General features: G+C 42.1%; 1 protein-coding gene across 1 annotated transcript in view; it reads right to left on the reverse strand.

The window, feature by feature from the left end:
* PPP2CA (protein phosphatase 2 catalytic subunit alpha) overlaps window positions 1-24,919 on the reverse strand; it is a 90,530-nt gene that overhangs the window by 57,365 nt on the left and 8,246 nt on the right. Inside the window, exons 4-8 of the mRNA XM_063120736.1 lie at window positions 24,108-24,286; window positions 22,741-22,853; window positions 19,844-19,983; window positions 10,982-11,070; window positions 7,949-8,102 (exon numbers count right to left, since the gene is read on the reverse strand). Of these exons, the coding sequence (XP_062976806.1) occupies window positions 7,949-8,102; window positions 10,982-11,070; window positions 19,844-19,983; window positions 22,741-22,853; window positions 24,108-24,286 (675 nt within the window). The remainder of the gene's footprint in view (window positions 1-7,948; window positions 8,103-10,981; window positions 11,071-19,843; window positions 19,984-22,740; window positions 22,854-24,107; window positions 24,287-24,919) is intronic.

The following is a 24,919-nucleotide window of genomic DNA, read 5'->3' on the forward strand; positions in this document are numbered from 1 at the left end:
GACAGAAAAAAGTTTTACAACTAGGAAATGCTGGGAATTACAGATGTTTTTCTGTCTGAACATGTATAGGATTGCTCCCTTAGCTCTTTTCGCTGCAAAAGACTACAAAATGGTTACCCCTATGAAAATTGTTACAACCTAAAAATGATCTTGAATTTACTAGCCACTTATTTTAAATCCTACACTACTGCAGAATCTCTTCTATTCCCCAAGGTTTTTTGATATAGAGGATAGCTCTTTAATTCTGCAGTCCGTTTCAAACCAAATAACAATCATTATTTTAAAAAAATCTCACTATGCACTGCTCTAAAAATATAAAATTTTATAAACAAGCCCCCAAAAGTGCTTCACAGACTTTCTTGCAAGGGTAGCATCCATGTCTTGCTTCTTCTCTGGATACAGACTCTTAATTCAAAACATCTGATCATGGTGGCAGCAGTCACATGACCAACTCATAACTCATTCTGCCTGTAGCAAGCCCTGTCAAAAGTCAGCTCTGGCTGACAAACAGTGCATCTGGCATGAACATAAACACTTGTGAATAATTTCTATATCACATCAAAATCCCACTAAAGGAGAATTATAAGAGCCAGTGTGGTGTAGTGGCTAAAGTGTTGGACTGGAAGTCGGGAGATCCGGGTTCTAGTCCTCACTTGGCCATGGAAACCCACTGGGTGACTTTCGGCCAGTCACAGACTCTCAGCCCAACCCACCTCACAGGGTTGCTGTTGTGAGGATAAAATGGAGAGAAGGAAGAGGATTATGTATGTGGTCTTGGGTTCCTTGGAGGAAAAAAGGCAGGATAGAAATGCAAAAATGAATAAATGAATGAATAAAGGAGAAATGCAGATTACTTACCTGTAACTGTAGTTCTTTGAGTGGTCATCTGTGCAGTCACACTATGGGCTCTGCGCTGGCGTGAGCTCTGCTTCGGAAAGTCTTCTCTAGCTGAGAACCGTTAATTTTGGCGGGAACCCTCCCCCACCGTCCACTGCGCATGCCCACGCACGTTCCCACCTTCCCCTCAGTTCCTTTGTTACCGACTACTCGATCTCGGTACCGAGAGGAATATCCCTTCAGTATCAAAGACACCGAAGAGGGGACGGTGGGTGGGTTGTGTGACTGCACAGATGACCACTCAAAGAACTACAGTTACAGGTAAGCATTTCTTTTTCATGGTCTCTGTGCATCACACTATGGGCGATTACCAAGCTAAGTACTCACTGGTGGAAGGTCGGTGTCATTGAAGCACTGCAGACAACACAGCTCTGCCAAAGGAGCAGTCTCTCCGAGAGCGGGTGTCGATGTTATAATGTTTAGCAAAAGTCAGAGGGCGTGACCAAGTTGCTGCTTTGCAAATGTCCTCCAACAAAGTCCCTCTAGCAAAAGCCGTTGATGTGGCTATGCTCCGAGTGGAATGTGCCTTAACTCCTTGGGGAAGTTGTAACTTTGCTAGACGGTAAGTTAGCTTGATGGTGTGTACTATCCATGCGGCAAGTCACTGAGTGGAAAGTGATTGGCCTCTTTGTTTGCCCCCATAAGAAATAAACAGTTTTTGAGTTGTACGAAAACTCTGTGTCCTGTCTTTGTAAAAAGCCAATGCCCTCCTGACATCCAAACAGTGTAGCCTTTTCTCTAGCTCCGTAGATGACACTGGAAAGAATGCAGGTAAGACAATAGACTGATTAATATGAAAGTCTGATACTACTTTTGGTAGAAAGGTAATGTAACCACTTTATCTTTATGAAAAATAGTGAATGGAGAATCAATGCGTAATGCAGATAATTCACTTGCTCGTCTCCCTGACATTATTGCCACTAGAAACGCAACTTTCCATGACAGAAAATGCGTAGAAGTGGTGGCAAGGGGTTCAAATGGTTTCATGGTCAGCACATTTAAGATTACTGACAGGCTCCAGTCAGGAGCAATAGGTCTTACAGGGGTCACTAGATTCTTGAGTCCACGTAAAAAATTCTTTATTATTGGTGTGGAGAAAAGGGTCCTGTGCTGAATTTCTCCCCGATATGACGATATCGCTGCCAAATACACCTTAATAGATGCTTATTTAAGACCTTTCTCATAGAGGAGGTGTAAAAAGGTGAGAATGTCTGTAGCAGAGCAACAGTCTGGCTCAAAGGAGTGGGCAATTGAAAAGGTGCGAAAGGACGTCCACTTTCTGGCGAAGGACATCCTAGTCGAGTATTTTATGGACGCTGAGAGGACATATTGAACCCCCGATGGCAAGTCAGGTTGAGGTGCTTTATGGGGTGCATCATTATTTAATTGCTGTCCTGGAAAATTTTCCACACCGTTAGTTTCAGTCTCTGAAGGTCGGGGTGAAGAATCAGACCTTGGTTGCATGAGAGAAGTGCCGGATTTGGAGGAAAACGGTAAATGTGCCCTCTCGCAAGGCGAAGTAGGGGTGAGAACCATGCTTGCCTGGGCCACCAGGGGGCAATTAGGATGCAAGTCGTCTTGTCCTGTATGATTTTTGCCACCACTTTGTGTAGGAGAGGGAATGGTGGGAAAATGTAGAATAGCATCTGTGGAGGAATGCATCCCCCATGGATCTGTGTCCTACACCTGTTCTTGAACAGAATATTTTGCAAATAGTGTTTTCCGCCGTGGCAAATAAATCTACCATCGGCTGGCCCCAGGTATGGAAGATTTGGTCGAGTATCTCCGGTGACAGGTGCCATTCGTGATGGAGGAGAGATCTGCAGCTGAGAGAGTCTGCCAGAACGTTGTCGGTTTCCGCAATGTGGAGAGCTGTCAAGTATATTTTCTGGGTATAGTCCAACTGAGTATACGGAGAGTGAGGTGAACTAACTTTGGGGATCTCATTCCCCCTTGTTTGTTGATGTGCCATAAAACTGTAGTGTTGTCTGTAAGCACTTGTACATGGCAATTCAAGAGGGAGGGCTTGAATACCTTGAGGGCTTTCCTGACACCCTCTAGTTCCAAAAAGTTGATGTGATTCGTGGCTTCGCGCGTCGACCACTGGCCTTGAATTTGCAGGGTACCGCAGTGGGTTCCCCATCCTGCTGTTGACACATCGGTTGTGAGGATGCAGGATGGAGGTGGTTGCTGAAAGGGGATTCCTCTTAGAAGATGCTGTATATATGTCCACCATCGAAGAGTGTTGGTAACTTCGCGTGGAACAGTCAGGAGGTGGTGTCTGGCATCGCAATCCTTGTCGTAGTATTGGAGGAACCAGAGCTGTAATGGGCGCATGTGAAACCTGGCCCATTGGACGACTGCCACAGTAGATGCCATATAACCTAGGAGGCACTGTATCCTGTGGGCCGAGGTACAGGGCTCCGCAATCAAAGCCCTGGCTTTGAGTACTAGGTGTTGCGCTCGCTCTCGAGGTAAGTATGCCTTCCCTGTAGTGGAGTCTAGCTTTGCTCCTATGAATTTCACAGATTGGGTCGGACGAAGAATAGACCTCTCGTGATTTATGCAAAGTCCTAGTGTGCTTAGGAGGTCTAGAGTTAAGGAAATGTTGTGGGACAGGACATCCCTGGAGTCTGCTATTAACAGCCAGTCATCGAGATACGGGCATATCTCGACGTTCAACAGACGAAGCGAAGGAAATGACGGTGTGACTCGCTGATAGATATATGAAAATAGGCGTCTTTTAAATCTATGACTGCAAACCATGCATTTTTTCTTAGAAATTGAAGGATGTTGTTCAACGTCGTCATCTTGAACTTCTTGGGGCAGATGAATTCGTTCAGGTTTCTGAGATCCAGAATGGGTCTGAGACCCCCCCTCCTTTTTCAGTACGGTGAAGTATCTTGAAAAAACCCCCATCGTGGCTCAGATTTGGAATTTGTTCTATTGCTCCCTTGAAAGACAGGAGGAGAGCTTCCTGAACCAAGACGGTGGAAGGGGCTGTCATCTTCACGGTACCGAGGGGGGGGGAGGGTCTCGAACTCGATCCGGTATCCTTGAATAATTATGTCCAGAACCCAAGAATCTGTGGTGATGCTGTCCCAGGCATGGTAAAAATTGGACAGGCGGTCGCCGAATGTATGGTATCCTATATCCCGATGGCGAAAGTCAAAGACGACGTTTAGGCAGTTTGTCTGTTTTTTGATGGGGGCGGAAATGGTTGGTTGGGGTGTATGGTTTCCTTTGGAATGGTTGTGCTGATTGAAACCTCGGTGTCTTGTCCGTTGAAGATTTTTGAGGGTATGTCTGGTATTGGCGGAACCATTTACAGAGTTTCTGGGATTGGAATTGTTGGTTTTGTTGACCAATTCCCATCTTTTTGGCATTATTTCTAGCCTTCTGAACAGTGTCCATTCTCTCGTCTGTTGCAGCATTAAATAACCCATCGCTGTCAAAGGGTAACTCCTCTATTCGTGACCGTGCTTCTGGAGCCATTCCTGCTGATCTAAGCCAAGCATGGCGTTGAAGAGCGACTGCACCCATCATTAGCTTAGCATAATAATCGGTCTGATGCCGGGTAGTGTTGATTTGGAGCTTTGCTGTGAGCCTTCCGATTGGAATACACGGGCTAATTCCCTGTGATCATCAGGGAGGTAATCACACAAGGAACCAATCTTGTCCCACAAGAATAATTGATATCGGGCCATGAGGGCCTGATAGTTCGTAACCCTTAGTCTCAGGGCTGATGCCAAGTATGATCTACGTCCCATGAAATCTAGCATATGTCCTTCTTTGTCTATGCGAGAGGAATGGTATTTTTGAGACCTTGAATGGGAGGACTCTACTATTATTGAGTTGGGTCATGGGTGGGCAAACAAGAAGTCTGCATCCTTCTTTTGTACTCTGTACATGGATTCCAGGCGACGGGAGGTCAGCGCCATCAATGAGGAGGAAGTCCATGTCTGTTTAACTGCGTGCATTAGGGTCGGGGCGAAGGGTATTTCTACTGGAGCTGAGGCTTCTGTGAATAATATTGGCTCGAAGATGGGGTCTTGGATCTGTTCTTGTTGTTGCTGTACATCCACCCCTAAGGTATGAGCCATTCGAAGTATTTGCTCGGCGAAGGAGCCCATCTCTTCTGAGGGTGACGCTCGTTCCTTAGGTCCCAGATTTTCATCAGGGGAGGGTAGAGACGGTGCTGCTGTCGACACTGATGATGACTCTAACTCATAGCCCTCAGCTAAGGGTGGTGACGTAGGTGGTCTCGGTAGGGGAGCAGAGGGCTCGCCCTGAAGTGTTGCTTGGGTAGGTACCGGACGTGTATCTGGGCGTGTCGGTACCGTAGTGACATCTAATGGAGGTTGAGAATGTCTAGAGCGTTGTACACTTCGCTCCTGGTAAGTATGTCTCCTATCACAGTAGTAATCGTAGTCCTGTGCTGATGGTGGGTAAGAATACTCAGAGTAACAGTCCCAATCACGATGATGAGATCTAGATCTACTACAGTAGGAATGATGGTGCCTGCTCTCTCTATAAACCGAGGGGGATCGGGATCAGGACCTGGGAGAGCATCTGTCTCATTCATAATCCCCACGCTGCGAATAAGGTATGTCATGCTCCCTCGATCTCGGTTGAGAGCTGGGTCAAGGTGGTGGTACCGGTAGGCTGTGCTCAGGATGAACGGCATCAACAGGGCCCCTTTGAGCTAGGGATGTCCCTGACAATTGCGTCGGAGTTAGGGGATCTCGAATTTTGCCCTCTGATGTTGTGGAGAGAAGTTCAACTGCCAGGATATCTGCCGGGTTAGAACTCTCTATGGTGGCCATTGGTACAGGTGGTAACTTTTCTAAAGTCTTTGGTCTCTTCTTCTTTTTCTTAGTATGGGTATCAGAAGGCGATTTGACCTTCTTTGCCTTTTTGGTAATTCTCTTTGCTGTCGATACCATTAGTGATTGGATCGATGTCGAGGGATCGGGACGGCATGCTGATGCCGATGGGTCTGTTGACGTCGATGGTTGTAGAATCATCGGTATGGAGGCCGTGGTTTTAGGCTTATCAACTTGTTGAAGTGTCTGTTTCCAGAGCTAGGCTTTGAGCCGATCAGCTCTATGTCGTCTCGTCTGTCTAGAAAATGACTGGCAGTGGTGGCAAGTCTCTACCACGTGTGCTTTACCAAGGCACAACAGGCAGAGTGAATGACCGTCCGCTGCAGGGAGTTTGCTGCCACAGCGGACGCATTTGCGGAACGATGCCTTAAGGGCCATACAAATATCTATATATAGTAAAGGAAGTATAGAAGAAATAAGACTTTTTTTATTTTAAATTTATTTATTTATTAGGAAAGATGAAGGGGAGGAAAGAATAGAAGACAGATTGGAAACAGGAGAAAGGAAACAACTCAGCTACTCAAATTTTTGAGGTAAAACGAGAAGAACTCTCTCTACGAAGCACCAGCTAAGGTGGTCGCAAAGGAACTGAGGGGAAGGTGGGAACGTGTGTGGCCATGCGCAGTGGACGCTTGGGGAGGGTTCCCTCCAAAATTAATGGTTCTCAGCTAGAGAACACTTTCCGAAGCAGAGCTCAGTACCAGTGCAGAGCCCATAGTGTGATGCACAGAGACCATGAAAAAGAATTATAAAATTCTGTACTAAAATGAGTCAAATTTGGCAATAAATAAATAAACTGGACAAATGTATTCTGTTTCAGGTATTTATCAGGGGCTACATTGGCACTAAGAGTTATTCCAAATCTCTGAAAACTCTGCTCCACACTTTTTTGGGCTTTGGTGATTATATCAGGAATTTCCCATACCCTTTTTCTAAATTCAAAGGAGCGGGAAACTGTGTGTATATGCACAGATATACATACACCCCTGCGCTATTCTCGGGATGCTGAATTCTATATCCAGTGCTAAAGTCCATGTTTGTATGGCACTGTCATAGAGCCTCAGAATACATTCAGCCCTGGCTATGTCTGTGAGTCTCTTTTGATTTAATTTGACCTGACTGTATCAGAGTGCAAGGCATTGGTCTTTACAGAGGAACTGAAGCTGACCTTCTTCTACTGAGCATATTTTCAGAATTGCCAAAGCAACAACACTCTGTGTATGGGTGTGGGGGTGTTTGTGTATACACACACGTACACATATACATATATACATGTGAAACGCCAAACGATGTTGCCGCAATGTCAGTCTCTAGGGAACTGAGGGACTTGGTGGGAACCCTCCTGCATATGCGCAGTACGGAATGGGGGAGGGTTCCTGCCCAAAAATCTCTATCAGCTAGAAACTTCCCGAACGAAGCTCCGTGCAGGCGCGAAGCCCACAGGTATGACTGCACAGATGCCTACGAAGAACCTTAAATCTCTTTCACCCCCAATCTAAATACATTGCTCTCAGTCCAGAGTTCCACAGACACTCCAACATGCCCAGTTAGGTTACCCACATGAGTTTGGTTATCCCATTCACTTCATGGAGATTGCAGTTCATCTCTGTGCATGAAGTGGAATGTTTGTGCAGATCTGCCCTGCTCCCTCCCTCTCCAGGAAAGTGAATGGAAAACCTTTTCATGGACAAGAGCTCTTACATTGGACACGGATGTAGTCACTGACTCTAATCCTCGACGTAATTAGTGGTACATCAGTCTGAAAAGAATAAAATTTACCCACGCAAGAATAGCAGAGATGCACCTGAAATCAGGGAGAGGTCCAACAGAATCATCTTGCCCAGTTCAAGGAAATAGGCATGGGCAAGATAGGACCAGGATTAAAATCCAATGCATTATTTCCTGGGAATAAGCCTTACTGAACACAGTGGGTCCTACTTCCAAGTAAGCATGCATAGTATTATGTTGCACATCTATTTGGTACATCACCTAAGCACAACCCAATAACTGCATGTCTGTGGATATCTATGGTAACTCTGCTGGTTTTCCTCAGTTTGGGGTGCCATATTCCTAACTTATATACTTTATCTTTGCTTTGTGTGAAGTGTAGCAATAGTAAAATAATAGCAATAGTACTATTCTCTAAAAATAGTCATCATTCCTACCTTCACAAGAACTGGGCCACTCTGAGGCACATTAATATGAATTGATCGCTTTTCATCCTTGATTTGCTCAGCCTCTTTATTATTGTCTCTGAATTTTGAAAGAAAACTCTGCTTTGCTTCTTGTAGTAATTTGCTTTTCAGCTCTGGCAAGAATCTGATAATGAAAAGTGCATTTACATCACACAAACGCATCTAAAGATAATCAAGTCCAACTGCTTCTTTATCCCCAAACCAACCCTTCCCTCCCACCCCTCACAATCAAACTATACTATTCAGAGACTAAAACATATGCCATAAGCAGAGAGTGCTGGCGTTCAGACAACACAATAGTCAATGGTGGGTTAACAGTCAACTCCATGGTTGTTTATCGAGGGGGTACTCACCACTCAACATTATTATAATCAAGCATGGTGTGGATTAAGGCCAGCATCAAGTTGATTATTAGTCAACAATGGCTCAGTTCAGACAACACATTTCTCAACAGTGGTTTTAGAACTCTAAGGTGGAGTTTTTATACCACTGTTGAGAAATGTGTTGTCTGGAAGGAAAACTCCACACAACAGTGGAGTTTCTTGGGAAAACACTCCACACAGAATATACACGCCATGCAGAGGAGAGTTTCTGCACAACCATTGTGTTGCATGTTGTCTAGTGGGCTCTGAGGAGTTTTCTGTTGTGTTGAGTTGACTTTTCCCATTGGCTACAGAGTTCCCTGGCAAGAGTGGCGAAAAGAGTGAGTGCCGTTCTAGGAGAGGCAGCAAGATTGGTTTTTTGCAGCAATTGCTGATGGAATACCATCGGAACGACCAGGGGAGAAGAGAGAGTGGGGAAACTGTCAATCAAACATCGCAATGGATTTTACTCAACTCCATGGTAGCCAAAGGTCATACAGCAGTGGAGTTAGAACATGTTTTGTGAGGAATACCCCCTAAAAACTCAATCGTTGAATCGAGTTTTCACACCGTGTTGACTAATGTGTTGTCTGAACTGAGCATTGAACCCACCATTGGATATCGTGCTGTCTGAACCCAGTCCGTAAATATAGTGCAGAAAGGAGCTTATAGGGCAAACATTTTTACAGTTAATATTTGATGTAACTCCTTATTCAGCTACAGTCACTGCATGTCACACTTAAGCAAATTATATTTAGCAGAATTACAATGTATGCCAACCAAACACATCTGTTCTACATCTTAGTTGTGGCCATGAAGGCAAAGACTTTAAAGACAGTTTGCTTAGAAGTACATTATGTTCCACGTAAAATGTTTATTCCTCATTGCAAAACGTATTCCAACTTTCAAGTTCTGTTTCAGCCTTGATAAATTATGTACCACTCTATTGTATTCTAAATATCAAGGATTTTTTCTTGTCACAGCACTTTAACAAAAAACCTTTTGAGGCTTAAGAAAACAGAACAAATCCCTAGTCAAATCTGCAACAAATTTGCTCAATATGCATCAGTTCTCTTTTGCCTAATACTTAAGATGATGAAGTCAGCAAAACAGCATGACAATGATTATTTGTCATTTTTGCTGAAAAATAGAACATAGCATGAACTTAAATACATTGAAGGTGCAATCCTATACATGTTTAGACAGAAAGTCCTACAACTCCCAGCATGACCCAGTTAACATGTCTAGCTGGGGCATGCTAGGAGATGTAGGACATTTTTTCGATCTAAACATACATAGATTTGTGCCCTTAGTTAAAGTTCTATCGATTTCAATAGAATTTATTTTCAAGTATGTGCACTTGGAATCACAGCTTTAAATTGCAGTCTACAAGAGTCATGGGTATGCAAACAGTCTTTCACACACAGAACATCCACACAACCCATCCTAACAGAGCAACAAAAACAGTGCCTGGAGCCAAAAATTCACAAGCACTCAGGGTGTGATTGTATGTTCTGCCCAATGTCCACACATTTATAGATACAACAGATAGATGATGAGCACGTCAGCCTTTAGACAGCAAAAAGTCCTACAACTCTGGGGAATGCTGGGAGTTGTAGGACTTTTTTCTGATTGCACCCTTAGCCACTTGTTGAAGTGGGAAAGACTGAATCCAGGCAACTTCTTTCCCCTCTCAAAAGGTGATCAACACTAGTCAACCTGACAGCAAGAACCACCTCTTTTGGCGACAAAGATCTTAATGTGTAAATTAAGGCTTTGATCATTTAGAGACTGCAGTCGGACTCAATGGGGCTTTTTAGAACATTCATTGATTTTCAGAAACTTGACCCCAATTCATACAGGACCAGGTTTTCAAAAATGCAAAACCACCCACCCACCCACCCCAAGTGCTGATGGCGCGTAAACATTGGTCCTGGCATCTGGGTTGCTGAAGAGATCAGTGTGTTGCTGTGTGTAGGAATTGGCTTCCTCCTCCTCTTACTTTCTTAGTTCCTAACTGCAAGCTGCAGACACTCACAACAGAAAGGACTCCAAACACAGAGGCAATGACTTCCTGTTAGGTTTGTGCCCTGATACCTCTCAGTTAAGCACAGCCTAGAAGAAAGGGTGGGAGAGAGAGAGACCAGAATAAGCCAAGAAAAAAAATAGGATCTCTCCTCTTCACTGGTGCACTTCCTCTTTCCAAGCTAGCTCCTAGAAAAGCTGTCTGGATTCTACGTTTTGAATATATATATATATATATATATATATATATATATATATATATATATGCAGCCCTATACACTGTCACAATGTTGTGGGAGCTATTTCCCCATGTCTACAAAACCATGTTGCATGGGAAATTCAGTCATTCATCAGCAGTCGCATCATACAATAGGCTCTGGCCAGTAGGATCTGAAGACATTTGGATGCTAGTCACACAGTAATTGCATTTGAAAAGGTTGCATTTGGAATTTGGTGAGAAAATGAAGTGTCTCGGAAACAGAAGTACTACAATACGTAAAGCTATTTTGATTACACCATCAACAAATTAATAGCAACTGTGTATTTGTCATGCAAAAAGCCAAACATCTTGAAAGGCTCTCAAAGTAAATTCTGAAACAGAGTCCAAATTGCTTACTTTTCAACAAATCCATCTCTGGTGAAATATTCATGCTGTAGCAAATCAGCAGATGATATCCTATCTGCAGGATCCATTTGTAAACAAGACTAGAAAATAATGGAATTATTTTAGGAAGCAGCATTTCTGAATTATATAAAATATTCTACAATAGGAAAATGTGTTTAATATTTGTTTGTTTTTTACTAAGTATTATTTCTCTATTATTTATTTAACAAATATTTGCATTTTCCCAACATTCAGACAACATTGCATCTGGGGAAATGCAAGTCTTTCCACAGGGAGGGAAACTGTGATTTAGAGTGATATTTAAACTTTATTTGTGAGTGTTATGGGCACAGACATTGCTGGTGCCATCACTGATGATAACCTAATTCAGTCTCCCCAACGTGAAGCTTTCTATATGTGTTGGACTACAATTCCCAGCATCCCCAGCTAGGGGCATGCTACTTGGGGATGATGGGAGCTATAGTCTGGAGTACACCAGATTGAGGGGTGACTGACCTAATTCCCCTTCAAATATGTCTCTTGATATAATCCTAACAGCAGAGATAACCATACAAAGAGAGGACCTACATAGAGGCTTCAAATGATTAGCTAAACTAGGCATTATAGTAAATGCATCATGGTTTTAAAAAATGTTTAAAAACAGTCATGGCAGGACAATTTTCATTGGGATCGCAGCATTCATAGTCCCAATGAAAATCCTCCCCCTCATGTTGCTATTAGCCCTGACCAAAAGAGAGCTCCCCCCCCCTCCACAAATTAACAGCAATGAGTGGGTGGGCAGGAATTTTCATTGGGAAAACATTTGGGAAGAAAGGGGTTGTACTTTCCCTCCCCATCTCTCTCTCTCTCTCTCTCTCTCTCTCTCTCTCTCTCTCACACACACACACACACACACACACACACACACACACACACACACAATTAATTTTGTTTCTAAAAACCCTGACATGCTTCCCAGTGATACATTTAGCATCAGGTCTAGTTTGGCCCTAAGTCAAGCCAACTCATCCCTAGTAGCAAGTGGCAAGTACATTTTTCCTTGAAACCTTTACAGAGCCAATGAAACCCTGACATCTAAGACAGGAAAAGCAACACGGCTCTCCCCAATCCCAGAGCAAAGTTATCCTCTCATTCATAATGTGCGGAGTAGATATCGGACCATGGCCTTTGAACTGACGGAACTATCCTGCCAAGGTGAAAAGGAAAGTATGCTTTGAGCTGATCTCTAAATAAGCCCCTATGAGAAACCCTATATAGGCTGGGAATCCTTCTATGACAGCAAAGCACTCTGTACATATATAAGCCACTCTGAGCTTTCTAAAATAAGAATGGATATCATTAATGAATAATAGGAAATCCCCGTTTGCCAGAGCCCTGGAAAAGAAACCATAGAAATATATCCTAGCTCTCTGGTTACAAAGGTGTTTCTCTGAATAAATATCTAAAAGTACATATTTCTTCATAAACCTACAGCACCTCATTGAGCGACCCTGGAAGGTAGATTCATATTGTTACAGCTGCTGGGTAATCATTTTTTGTTAAGCTGTTATTTGCAAATAGCCAGGTCTTATCATCAATGTGAACTAAAGATTAGGACAGAAGTAGACAACCTAATGCCCTCCAGATGTTTTGGACAACAACTCCCATAATTCTATACTATTGACTATGTTGGCTGGGGCTTATGGGAGTTTATTTATTCAAAACATTTCTATACTTCGTTTCTGGAAAAACCAATTTTAAAAACCATTGCAACAATTTTAAAAGCCAAATTAAACAGTCCAAAACAATTGGAGAGCATCAGATTGCATATCCGTGGATTAGATTTATTTACAATTTACCAGCAAGCTTGGGGAGCTAAGACCAGTGCTCAGCAGCAAAAAATTGCAGTTTTGAATCTGGGCAGAGGCAAAGAGGGAGTCAGAGAGCTTTGAACTGGTGTTAGCTAATCTGGTAGCAGCCAGGGAGGTGGCAAGTGTCCACAATGTTGATTTGGTAATCTGATGCAAGAACAACAGTTTTGCTGCTTCTTGTTGGGAATTATATGCCTCCACTGTGCTCAACTTGTAGATTTACAAATAAAAGACATATTACATGTACAGTCAAAAAGCTTCATCACACCTACACTTTTGTCCTGGTTTTCCCTCGTATTATCCCACTTCGTTTCCATAGCGTATGAAATCTTGCAAACTTACACCTGTGCGCTTGTGTGTCCCAAGCATCTTTACACCTCTCCTGTAGTGCGTTGCTGTTATCCCGCTGAGGTTCACTCTCACCTTGTTGTTTTTGCCATCGCCTCCATCCACTGATCTCTTTTGTACCTCCTCCTCCAGTTCATTAGTTGGTGGTTGTTATTCCCTGTTGCCTAGGCTACGGCCATTCCCCTCACCCTGCCTGGAGGCTTTGGAGTGTGAACATAGTAAAATGAACCCCATTGAACAGAGAGACTTACTTCTGGACAAGCTGGAGCGTGTTCAGAAGAGGGCAACGAGGATGATCAGAGGTCTAGAAACAAAGCCCTATGAAGAGAGACTGAAAGAACTGGGCATGTTTAGCCTGGAGAAGAGAAGATTGAGGGGAGACATGATAGCACTCTTCAAATACTTAAAAGGTTGTCACACAGAGGAGGGCCAGGATCTCTTCTCGATTCTCCCAGAGTGCAGGACACGGAATAACGGGCTCAAGTTAAAGGAAGCCAGATTCCGGCTGGACATCAGGAAAAACTTCCTGACTGTTAGAGCAGTGCGACAGTGGAATCAGCTACCTAGGGAGGTTGTGGGCTCTCCCATACTAGAGGCATTCAAGAGGCAGCTGGACAACCATCTGTCAGGGATGCTTTAGGGTGGATTCCTGCATTGAGCAGGGGGTTGGACTCGATGGCCTTGTAGGCCCCTTCCAACTCTGCTATTCTATGATTCTATGATTCTGAGTAAACAGAAATAAAAACTCAGAAGTAAGCATGGGGTTGCACAGCACTGCTTTCCAGTTTGCTGTTTTAAGACTTAAAAAAGAAAGCTTCTGAGTGACCACACTATTAAAAATCAGTTCTATAAGTGTTTACTCAGAAGTAAGACTCTCTCTATTCAATGAGTTTCCTCAAAAGTAAGCCAGCATGTGTTGTTAGCAGTTGAAATCAATGGGATTTAATTTTGAGTAAAGGAACCAGCAGATCTGTAGTTTGTGAACTTGAAGATGCACAGCTTTGCATGATCAAAGGAATGGAAGAGCGATTCTTTGCACTTATGGACTATAAGCTCTAAAGGGTTTGAGGGAGGAAATTTTAAAAATCATTAAAAAAATCAAGGGACGACCCAATCTAATTCAAATTTGGTATGCTGAAAGCCCTCCTTAAGAGCTATCACTGTGCTGATTTTGATCTCTTTATCTTTAAAACTTATGCAGATGTAAGCATTTGTTTAATTTCCATTTTAAAAATCCCTTAAAATCAAGGGATGATCCAATCAGATTCAAATCAGGCATGCTGAAAGCCCTCCTTAAGACCTATCACTGTGCAATTTTTGATTTCTTTATCTTTAAAAATGAAGGCGCTGCTAGCAAGGAGGGTGCATTTTCCACATTATTTAAAGGTGAAAATGCCTACTCAGGAGTAAAAACATAACATTCAATGGGACCTCTTCTTGCTCCAGAGGGACTGCTTATAACCCACATGCAAATTTAATCCACAGATTGATTAATCAACTAAAACTCCTATCACCGGAGGTTGCATTGTGTTCCCTTTGTCACACACTTCCAACCGAGAGGGAAAGGGGAGGGGAGAGAAGCCCCTCTATGATGTTACCAATGCATCCTCCTCTCGCTTCCCCACCCCCCCAAAGCAAGTCATGAAGCAAAGGTGGAGGATCAAAAGTACAACAGACCTTTCATTCAACCCAGCAGCCAGGAAGCAGGAGGAGGAAAGGATTGGAATTTAAAAACAACCGCTGAAGAAGATTGTAAGCCTATGCGGCAGGGCCTTGCTATTTACTGTTTTACTCTGTACAGCACCATGTACATTGATGGTGCTATATAAATAAATAAATAATAATAATAATAATAATAATAGGCACACCCCTCTCTTTCATCATCAATACCGCCCCTTGAAAACACACCCACAGAACATTGGATTGAAAACAATGGATGAAAATACACGTTGAAGTTTGAGCTGTGTGCTTTCACATTACTTGGAAGAACCAGACTTTCTGCACACCAAAATACGTTGCTAAGGGGGGCGGGGGAGAAGCGCAATCACAGCAGGACGTGGTCAGTGTCATCTGAGTCCTTTGCATGCAATTCACCGTGACAGCAGACTATAACGCTGGTATGATGGAGCTTAAAGTCTGGAGTCTTCAACATGGTGCCGAGGAGTTCCAATGTGCTCACAACACCTCTGTTGGTGCCCATCAGGTTCACTGTCCCTCCTGATTTTTATTTTCTCAGGATTTTTTAATTTAAAAAAAAATGTTTAACTAGGGGGCTGAAAAGTGAAGTGCTGATCTCCAGCAGCATCTTTATTTGGGTTCATAAGAGTGGTTTTGTGTTTTGGAGCTTAGAACCCACCTCTGCTTTGTACTTAGATTCTTGGGCAAGTTACTTTTCTTTTCATCTCACCTGTTTGCCTTCTGGGAAATGATTTCTTTGTGACGACCCATGCCCACCATATCAACCATTCTATGAATGGAAAAGCCCCACCCCATAGTAGCCATTTTCTGTGAGTGTTGGCGACACATTTTCAAAATCCCAAACATACCTATCCAAAAAAGTTGGGGACCCCCACTCTAAGTCTCCAGTGTTATCTCATACAAAGGAAATTAAATAGTTGCAAGGCCCCTAGAACTACTGACTGTTCAGAGAAGTAGAGAGCATGTAAAAATGTTTTTCTGAAGTAGCACTGTTGATCAAGTAACTTCTCTATATTTATCAATGAGCAATTGTTGATTGACATCACAAAGAGTCCATATAGCCCGTTTAGGCAGGAGGTAGCTGAGGGGATGATACTGTGGCATATGGAAGTGGCTTTAAAGTGCCTTTATTTCTTAGTATTTTCATTACTTTTGAATAGAAATATGAAGTATTCTTGGCCCCAGTTCTCTGAAAATCCTACACAGTGGCAAAATTACTAGCTCTTTCTTATTACAAAAGGTCTCATACTTGTGTTGCCAGCGATATTTGATATGCAATAGAACTGTGCAAAGAACAAACAGAAGCTGCCACATCATCACCATTTTTGGCCAGCGCAATTACTAGTTTATGAATACTTTCATTTGCCCACTTACAGAAACGTTGGCAGCATGGATCTTTCAATGAATGAATGAGAGCCTTCATTTCCTTGAAACTAAGCCTATCAGTGCTAAAGAAATTATGGCTAGTAAGGTCACTTTATTACTCTAAGCTTCGTTACTTCTTGCTGAATCAAGTGCTTTAGACTTTTGTTCAAATATGAATGACAGCATTACAAGGGTGCCTGGCATTGCTGTTGCCATTAAGAATTTGTTACATTTGTAATGGAGCCATCTTTAACATGTACATAATATGCCATTCAAACTTCGATCTGATAAACTGCCATTCTTCCTAAAAGCATATTTGTAAAATGTGATACTCAGGAACATGGCATAGAAGATGAACAGGGAAAGTTATTTTTTGATTAAAATATTAGGAGGAACCGTAAGGGAACATCATTCAACATGGCATGATAAAATAGAGGATGACACTTTGACATAATTTTCATGTTGATTAAATTAGGTTTGGCTAATGTAGTATGCTTTGTAAATTCAAAAGGACCTTCCAGTGCAAGTTCAGAGAGCTGAGCCATAGCAAACCTGTCCTAGATCTGGGATACTCCACAGTCCAGTGGTCATGCAACAACAGTCAGAGCTGTTTCGAATACTGTCCCGAATACTGTCACCCATAACAAAGAGCAGGAATGGGCAGTAAGGCTGATGCATCATCTCAATCAATCACAGCAACCTTGTGAATTGTTGCATAGCCACTACCAAACCATACAGGCTTAGGAATTGGCAGTGATCAACTACCTGTATCTACACAGGATAAATGTATTATAACTGTAATTCATAGGCATGTGCACGGGGTGTGCCAGGTGTGCCCAAGCACACCCTAATTTCCCAGGGCCACCTCTGCTTTCCTGCCCTCCCCCACTGCTCGAATCAGGGCTTTTAAAGAGGATGGGAAAGCGCTTTCCTGAGCCTCCAGGAAGTGCATAATTCCCCCGGGCATGCTAATAGCAGTCGCCATTAGCATCCCTTGGGATACAATGCACTTTCTGGAGGCCCCGGAAAGTATGCTTTCCTGCCCCCCACTGCTCCAATTGGAGCCTTAAAACCCCCGATTGGAGCATGGGGTGTAAAAGCACGCTTTCCCCTCCTCTGCTTCAATTGGGGCCTTTAAGGCCCCAACTGGAGTGAAGGAGAGGAAAGAGCACTTTCCAGGACCTCCAGAAAGTGTGTAATTCTCCCCTTTAAGGTGCACACCCTTATAAAATTTATTTTATTATTTATTTATTACACTTATATACCGCTCTCATAGCCAGGGCTCTCTGGGCGGTTTACAGAAATTCTAAAATTGAGATAAAAACAAGTATACAAAATTTAAAACTCTAAAACACAGAACATTAAAAAAACTAAACATGTGGGTGATTAAGATGTAATAATTAAGATATAAAATGAGCTGCATATGCCTATGCTATAATGGAAATGAATAGTTGTGTTTTAAAATATGGCCAAGACAAATTAAAAATAAATATCACCCCCACCATCACCCCCACATGAACAATTACTGGAGTTATATTTATAAATGTAGTCATAACTAGAGTTAATTTTATTGCTGATATGGCCAACCCTGCTATGTTGATGCATATGACAAACCATTTCAACTTCAACAGACCCTTCAGATGATTAATGACTGCTGACTGGAGCTCTTAGTTCTCATTTTGGTTGAACTAAAAAAATCACATAAAGATTTCCTCTTGCTAGATTCTAATGGATAGGTTCCACTTGAAAGCAATTAATTCTGGATAACATGCAGAGAATAATGTGCACGCTGAAAGTAACTGCTTCATGGGGAAAATCAGGTTATTACATCTTAGGAAATTAACATTCTTCTAGCTGAAGATCTTCAATGGAGAGCAATCCTATCTATGGTCCTTGGGTGAGCATTCCAGCGAACATAGGATTGTTCATATTCTCTCTTCTGAGATTAGAGACAGCAGTCTGACCTTGGATGGGAGAGTCGGAGATCTCACCCCCTCCCCTGCCCTCTTGCAGCCAGCATGGAAAGAAATGTGCCGGCTGCCCTCCAAGGTTGGAGAAGGATGAAAGAGGGCTTTCCAGTGGGCAGAGAGGGCAAGATACAAGTTATCTTCTTCGAAGATTGTCTCCACCATTCCACCGCTCCTCCTCCAAGTTTGGGGGCTTCTAATCAACAATTGTTATTGTGCCCTAAGTAGCGTTAAAATGTTGCTCTTAAACTTCTGTCAGATAACTTAAATTGGATTTCAAATGGTCCCCTCTTTTAACAAGTGCACTAGCCATTCATTTCCCAGTACAACCAAACAAATGGTAAGTTCAATTATCAAAAGGGCATCAAACACACTGCCCCCTGTCAAACAAATACAAAGACATAAAATGGCACTCACTGTTCACCAAGTGCACTAGGATCAAGCAGCAGTAGTCATTGCATCTCCCACTGCATCCAGCAGCAGTAGTCAGTGTACCTACAGAGCCATCCTACCATCATGACTGGACAATGCCATACTACGTCCATCCTGGCGTAGTAGGGAGTGGACCTCTGTCCTTACAAGTCATCCAGAAGCCCAAGCACTTGTGGGGGCTGGTTGATGCAACTCGAGAAGCCACTGCATGCCAATCCCTTTCATCCTTCAGGGAATGAGCTACTAAATCCAAGACACTTAGAACTAAGACAGCCTTCCCCAATCTGGCACCCTCCAAATTCCATCAGCCTCAGGCAGCATGGATAATGATCAGGAATGCTGGAAGTTGTAGGCTAAAACATCTGGAGGGCACCAGGTTGAGGAAGGCTGGGCTAAAACATGCTCCCTCCTGTACTGTGATTAGGTCAGCCTGGAGCTGTTCTTCATAGGCCCTGTCTCCATGTAAAAAACAATCATGCCCATTGCTAGAACAGCAAGAAATTTACAATAGTACTAAGGGCTCCGTGAAGGAGAATATTTATACCCATTTTATTAGGAAGTGTGATTATATATGTGTGTGTACAATGCACACACAGTGTTGTAGCCAATGTTAGTCTAACTTAAATACCATTCATTGCAATGTCTCTACTATTTATATACACACACACACACATTTGCCTACTGAATCTTCAAGCCACCAAGGATATACAGAAATCTTTACTTCTGCCAACTTCGATATTCAAAGTGGTCATTCAGTGCAATAAACCATGACATGGATTTAAAATGACATGGATTTTTTGAGAAAAGTAAGACATTGTGGCTCTCTTTGCCTTCTGCTTTCAAAGCTTTCAGGGTACACACAAATCTTTCCTCAGTACAGTGCAGGACAGAAGTTTGAAACGAGAGACTAAAAAACTAAAACCCTCGTGGTCCTACCAAGAGTCTCTGCAAAAGGTACCTCATAGGGCCTGGACAAAGGTTTAAAGAAATCAATATAGTTTTTTTTCTCTGGAGGGGAAAAAGGCAGGGAGAAACCGGGGGAGACTGGTATACCACCACAGACCAGATCTGTGTGTCAATCCTAAATACACAAGATAACCGAAACACTGATTTGCAAATCGTATATACAAACTATGCCAGGCTACAAATAATAATCATCAGTAAGTTTGATACTCAGACCTCTTCTGACATACATGAACCATATCTGCAAGTAGTGCATTGAGCTTGGGATACTTTTTTCTTGCACTTTTAGGGTGCTGAACTTCAGGAAGGACCATCCCTGAAAAAATTGGACTCCTTATAAAAATACTCTGAAGATGAGGTGTCAAGTTGCCTGAAAGAAAGAAATCCAAGAAACATGAATATGTCAGAATTGATAAAAGGTACATTTAAGCTAAAATTCACTATTTGTCACAGTGCTGCTTTGGATAAGTAAATTTTTTGCTCAACACAGATCTTAGCAACCACTCCTTAATATCCCACCATTGATGTAATTTTAATCACTGTCATAGTTAAGAGATGCATTAAAGTCACTTGCAAGTGTTGGAGAGGCTCCAAGTTCCTTAAAAGTGTGTTTAAGGAATGAAATTGACTCAAAGTTATCTATTGGCACACATCTTAATACAGCCACTTTACAATTCATTCAACAAGGTAACATTGTGACCCTTAGGGCGCAATCCTGTGGGGATAGCTGTAAGGACTTGGAGGCTCATAGCCATCCAATGTAGAGCGAGAGAAGCAGCAGAGACAATCCTCGCCTCAAGGCTCCTCCTGCCCTGCATTTTAAGTAAACAGGTGTTTTGCCCATCTAGCTAAGGCATCTCAGAGGGGGCGGGAAAGAGGCTGGGGAGGCCTTCCCCTTCCCACCCACTGGCATGCCCCCTCTCCCTTCCCTCTGAGGTTGTCTTTGTGACCTCAGGGGCAGCTGGCTGCAAGGGGGAAGGGTGCTCAGACTCCTGCATCTGAGGTCAGACCGCTGTCTCTAACCCTCAATCCAGGTATCCAAAATATCCTATGCCCCTCCCCTCCAGGTCACTGTCTAGGGGCCATAGATTGCTCTCTTATTATGTTAATCTTCATAAAATGGCCTACAAATTTAATACCTATTTTGGTAAAAGGTTTCAAATGCTGCAGTCCTAAATGCATTTACTTGGGTGCGGGACTGACTGAATTTAGTTGAACTCAATGCTGGGTTACAATGACAATATGCATCATGAGAAAATATATAATAATGAAATATTCTTCTATGCCAGAGTCCTCATTATTATGTTTTTTCCTTGGAGCCATTATGCATCTTTTACTTATACTCACATTAGGCAAAATATACATCTTTGCAGAGAGCATCCAGAGGCAGTGGGCAGGGAAAGATCCTAATGAGGGCCATAGTGTGCATGGACAAGTGTTTCACCCTTGCACCCATGCTATTTTTCCAAGGAAAACCACCTCTTCCCTCAAACCTGCTAGTTGGCCATACAGAAAAAACATTCAGGTGTACAAACTATGTGGAAGGATATAGATACTGGGAGGAACCCTCAAAAGAATTATTTTATAGCAGGGGTGCACAACCTTTTTGAGAGCCACAATGGTGTGCTGGGGGCCATACACAAAACACACAGGCACAAAGATGAACTTTCCTTCCAGGGTAAATAGCAGTTGGTAGGGTTATTTTTATTGGGGAAATGGCAAAGGGGGTGGGTTCAATAATATATCCTCATCCCATCTCGATCAGGATCACTGCAACCACCTATCTCAGACATCATCCAGTTTGGCTGTAAAATAGGCAAAAGAGAAAATGCAAGGGGGAGACAAAGCATCCTAAAACGAGTAGAAGAGTTGAGAAGAGTGAAGAGAAAGACAGGATTTCCCCTTCACTCTTTAATAGCCAGCATCATTTAGAAATACTTCACTATGAAACAGTGTGCATTTATGTCACAGAATATATCAAAAGTCAGAGAAATTCAATGGCAAAATACTCCATTGAATGCAAATTTATGAAGCTTTCCAGTATCTAAAATAAATAAACAAATAAATAAAGTCAGGACTTGGCTAGAGCACTTGCCAAGTATAATGCAAATATAGGACTACTCTACAAACCATGATATTTAATCAATGGTTCATAGAACTGACATAAAAGAGATATTTTGTGCCTCAGTTAAAGATAGGCGTTACCTAGCTTTTTATTTTATTAACATTGAAATAACTGTGCAAACCATGTGCCTTATATATGAAACTAAAATTTGACACAGGGTAAATATAACATAAGAAAGGGAGGAGAGTGAAGACAGGGCTAAATAGGAGAAGAATGTGCAATTATTTCAGTTACATGAACTTTCGCTTAGTTACTACAGGGGAAGCATTCTTGCGCAGGAAAAAAAGCATGCAAGCCACGTGTGATAAATAAACACTTAATTTTGTTATGTTACATATTTTCAGAAGCCCTTCCCTTCTTGTTTTTGTTGGAACCTTGAAAGTAAGTTGCGCTGAAATCAGAAATTCAGTTTAATGTGTTTAAAATTGTGGTCTAAGAGTTCCAAACTGGTTTAAAAAGAGAGAGAGAGAGAGACAGAGAGATGGGTAAAAGACAAAATCTGTGCTCAGTTGCTCAAGGGCAAATTTGACAAGATAACAGATGCTGTGTGAATGGATTTCCCTCTTTTCTTTTTTTCAAATGTAAAGGCGGCTGGAAGGTGGAAGCAAACTGGATCAGGGCTATAACACTGGGAGTAGGGGAATTAACACTTTCCCCAATACCATTTTCTTGATTCAAAATTGCCTCCCCCCATGAAGCTGCTATATGCATCACAGAAGAAATCAATGTTGTTTATATAGTTTTGGAGGATACAGGACAAGAGTGTTTTGGAAATGTAACCTGGAGAATACTGCCTGTACTTTTGGTGGCAAATGGATTTTTTTTCCAGTTGAAGTATATATTCCCTTAATTAAAACAATGGAGATTTAAAGCCCAAAACCTGAGTAGAGCTATACCAGTATAAACATGTACTTACAATAACAATATACATAATGTTTTACTACAGTGGGTTTTTTTGGTGTTTGTTTGTTTTTTGCAAATCTAATCCACAGCAGTACCTACCTACTTTGGTCACGATCTTATGAAGTAGGTCGAGGTCAGAGCTGCTGGGTAGGTAGGGATTGCCAGTAGCCATCTCGATGATCATACAACCTAAAGCCCAGATGTCCACAGGTCTAAGATCAGGAAATGAACAAAGTGCTCAACAATAAAAAGACTGAAGCTACAACAAAGTCTACTTACTATCAGTCAGATCTTTAAAAAAAAAGGGAGGGGGGGAGAAATTACTTATAAAGAAAGAATTGCAATAGCTAAAAAAGGTCAAAAAATGTGAAAATATGAAGACAAGATAAGTTAGCCAAAGCCACAAAAAGTGAAATCATCTGGAAAAGTCCACTGACTTCAAACATATGGCTGCAAAGTAAGTGGCTTGAGAACTGCAGACTAGCAGCTATCCTTAATATGTAGAGTTGGCAGGCATCAAGTTGACTGCAATGGAACTTAGATATATTGTATATAATCATTTATATTTAAGAACATCCAGGTAAGGCCAGTATCAGAATCTCTTCCAGGCTTTTTTCAATTTACCTACCCACTTTAGAGGACTTCCACAATTTAGGTCAGGGCAGGCATCTGGGCTTGGCACTGTAGAGAACCTGCCAAGACTCACATTGCAGCAGAGGGCCCACTGCTGATCCCCAGGGCCCCTCACCCCTTTTCTCCTCTCTCTTCCTGTTGCTGCCTGTTCACCTGCCCTCCTCAAGCTTATACGCAGTAGCAAGAGAAAAGGGAAGAAGCAGACTGGAACTAGAGGAAGAGGAGAGAGCAAGCACCTGGCCTGTGGTAGCAATGGCAAAGAGGTGCGCCCACTCAGGGCATCTTGACCCACTGCCCTCCAAAAATCTGGAGAAGACACTGCAGTTGGCATAAGGAGCTAACCTCATTGCTTCATGGTCATTTCATACAATTACGTTCCACTGAAATCAATGAGATTTGTACTTAAGATGAGTTTACGGTTGGTGTGCAATTCCTATGTAGTAGAACTATTTAAGTTTCAAAATGTAGCAAGTAGTAGAACCACTTAGGTAGTGGTCAGTATTATTTAAAGATAAACTGCTTATCTGCATCACTAAATCCAATGCAACATTTGCCGCTGTCTTCTAAAACAATAGGATTGTGTACAATTTTCTGTGAATTATTGAGATTGGATATTTCAGTAATCTCCTCTCCATCAACATTACTGTTTAAATGTGTGTCAGGGCGCCATCTAATGTTCCTGTGCTATGCCCTACCAAAGCAAAGTTTATATACATTTGTTTTTAGAATTTAAACTTCAAAATTTTAGAATGCACAGGAGTATTGTTTAACAAAAATTAACTTGTATATTGCTGCCCAGCAAAAATTCATAAGGGGATTTTAAAAGGACATACTTCCCATATGTAGTGTCTTTTAATACCAGTTCTGGAGCTCTGTACCACCGTGTGGCCACATAATCAGTATAAATATCACCAGGGGCTGCTAAGGTCCGAGCAAATCCAAAATCACAAAGTTTAGTAATTCCAGTCTGTGAAACCAAAATATTCTCAGGTTTGATATCACGGTGAATGACCTGGCAAAAGAAGAATAAAGTGGAATCTTATTTCAGTACAAAAGATTTTATCTTACAAATGGAAAACTAGGTCACTACTCAAATCATTATGTAAAAGAAGCATACAAGCTCTGCCCTTCAAATAACTAAGTTGACAGATGGGGAGCTTTAAGAAGAAATGCAATTCTGAGAACTTCAAGAAAATCATCTTTCTGGAGGTGGAAGTGAATGGGTCAGCGAGTGGATCTATCAAAGGTGATTAGCACAAAATCAAAGACTCTGGGCATATCTACATTATTAGTGATATCATTTTATACCATATTAACTAGGGATGGAATTCAGAGTAGGCCTAATTATTTTAAAAGGTGGGCCCAGCCTACCTAGTCTTGGCGACTCAGTATTTAACTTTTTATTTATGTTTTCAAATTCATACTTTCTCTCTTTGAGGGAGGAAGAATACTTATAAGAATCCATTTGTGAGTATTTTAATTATGTTCTTTCTGGAGGATGGAAAGAGAATGTAATAGATTTGTAAGTCATGTCCTCCATTTCCAAACAGTTTGCCTTGCTAAGACTCATCTCCTTTCCTTGGCTTTGGGTCAGGAGAGTTGGAGAAGCAAACAGAGGCTCAAGGAAATGGATGGAAGACATCTT

Source organism: Elgaria multicarinata, chromosome 3 (genome assembly GCF_023053635.1).
Source record: "Elgaria multicarinata webbii isolate HBS135686 ecotype San Diego chromosome 3, rElgMul1.1.pri, whole genome shotgun sequence".
Taxonomy (NCBI): Eukaryota; Metazoa; Chordata; class Lepidosauria; order Squamata; family Anguidae; genus Elgaria; species Elgaria multicarinata.